Source organism: Haplochromis burtoni, unplaced genomic scaffold, assembly GCF_018398535.1.
Source record: "Haplochromis burtoni strain Fernald_Lab_line unplaced genomic scaffold, NCSU_Asbu1 Contig_159, whole genome shotgun sequence".
Taxonomy (NCBI): domain Eukaryota; kingdom Metazoa; phylum Chordata; class Actinopteri; order Cichliformes; family Cichlidae; genus Haplochromis; species Haplochromis burtoni.
In genome coordinates, this window is record NW_024582520.1 from 237265 (window position 1) to 239344 (window position 2080).

General features: G+C 50.5%; 1 protein-coding gene across 5 annotated transcripts in view; it reads right to left on the reverse strand.

Moving 5' to 3' along the window:
* The window catches only part of dnmt3bb.1 (DNA (cytosine-5-)-methyltransferase 3 beta, duplicate b.1), a 53084-nt gene that overhangs the window by 15381 nt on the left and 35623 nt on the right, over positions 1-2080 (reverse strand). For 4 of the 5 annotated variants that reach the window (XM_042225064.1, XM_042225062.1, XM_005933197.2 and 1 more), the window contains 4 exons: positions 1814-1926; positions 1548-1731; positions 1277-1361; positions 581-726 (listed from right to left, as the gene is read on the reverse strand). In XM_042225064.1, coding sequence (XP_042080998.1) covers positions 581-726; positions 1277-1361; positions 1548-1731; positions 1814-1926 — 528 coding nt within the window. Of the gene's footprint in view, positions 1-6; positions 202-580; positions 727-1276; positions 1362-1547; positions 1732-1813; positions 1927-2080 lie in introns of those variants that run through there. The other variant, XM_042225065.1, reaches the window with a different exon arrangement.

Below are 2080 nucleotides of genomic sequence, written 5' to 3' on the forward strand. Positions count from 1 at the left end.
AGGTTAGATCCATGGTTGCTAGGCAACAACAGCACAACAAAGACTAGACCGACCATTTCACAGCCTCGCACTTCCAACCTTCTCGGTCTTCGGAGGACGCGGCCCACGTAGACCGCGAAGGCCGCGTCCTCCAAGGCTGCAGACCCCGAGCTGGGACACAGCCCGAGTGTCCGTATGAGGAGTGAGCTTCCTGTTCGGACTCTGTGTTTGTGATAAAGGTATGACATTAAACTCTGGGTTACTTACTGAAAGTTTCACTTCAGCCATATTTGACTATAATTGTTGAGGTAAATCCACAGAGAGCTAAAGCTTTATGTTAATGCTCAGATTTAAGATTCCAGATCAGACCATCAAAGATGTTTTTCACAATATTGGATTTTTTCAAATACTTGATGTAAACTGATGAAAATAAAGTTTTTATTTATTTGTGTAAATAACCTCTTGTAGCTGACTGGCACCAGCTTCACAGCCCAGCAGGGGGCAGCAGACTGATTCTGTTTCACTGGTTTTATTTCAGTCAGTTTGGGCTCAAACATCAGGCTGAAAATACAACAAAGCAGAAATTCGTTGTCCTGCTTACATTTTTCTTGGTGATGTTCCTCACATCGTGGACGTACTTGATCTTTCCTTCATGCCTGACGACGCCCACTGAGATGGAGTCCTCGCACACCTCCGATGCCACATACTGACCCACCTTAAAACCCAGATCTCTCAGAACCAGGTAGCCTGGAAACAAACACGCTCATCTTTACATAGGAACACACACACACAGACACACACACACACACACACACACACACACACACACACACACACAGACACACACACAGTAGCGGCTCTGAGCTCCTCGCCTGTCTCTCTGAGCCCGGCCATCCTTCAGAGGAAACACATAACTTCACCTGTGACCACACCTGACCACGGGTGGGAATGTAGCCCGACCACTAAACTGGCTGCTCTCAGCAGTCGGCGTCCGTTAGGATCTGTTGCTGGTGTGTCGACCACCGCTGTTCTCCACCTCCACGTTGGACTGCAGCTGGTGACGGCAGTCCTGGTTCACCAGAACATGCAGCAGGTGGAGAATCTCTCCGTACGGTGACCAGAAGCAGGACCACCAGCTGCAGAACAACTTGGATGATTTGGAGTCAGTTTGCAGGACGGGAGACTCTCTGCAGAGGCGGCTGATTATTTATTTCAACAAAACACACCCTAAATATCTGCAGAGGGGAAAACGATGGTTTATTATTGAACCTAAGCCTGAGCTCGCCTTCATCCTCACCTGTGGCAATGCCGTCAAACAGGGACAGCACTCTGATTGGTCGTCTCTGCTCTGCAGGGACTGCTGGGTAAATCTTTGGTTTCTCCTGAAAGGCAAACAGAAAGCAACAGAAATGAGACCTGATGCTCAGCCGACGGGTCAGAAACCAAACGCAGCGTTCGTCCTGCTGCTCCCGCCGTGCACACGAGGGGCACAGAGCTACCCGTGTGATTTCATCAGGTGTGCTTTACAAGATCAGATAAAGACACGAAACATCTGAGAAGAAACTCACAAACTCCTGTCCGTTATCGTTGGCGAAGAACTCCTGCAGCTTGAGGCTCCAGTCGTGCCGTCGTTTGAGGACGCCGTACCGCAGCAGCGGCTGGCACATGTAGCATCGCCACGGGTCTAGATAGCGCGCCTGGTCGGACGCACCCGGGTCCACCAGGATGTCCAGACAGTCCACGCAGAAACACCTGGAGGGAGCAGGCGGAGAGGAGGTGAGCCGAGGGAGGGGCAAAGAGTGGAGATGGTGTTTCCTGTTCCTGTCCGTCGGACCTGCAGCAGTTCACGTTACCGCAGAGCAGAACCTCTCGACCGCCGCAGCAAACGGTGCAGTAAGACTGGTAACCGTCGTCGTCGTACATGTAGGACATCTCCAGGTACACGTCCTGAATACACACAGGAAACCATTCATGACTTATTCAACCAGGAAGCCCCTTCAGATTAAAAGCTCGTTCGTGGCAGACCTGAGCAAACAGCACACTTTATGTTAGGTAATGAAAGAGGAACAGAACAAATATGAAGCTCTCTGACCTTTAACCT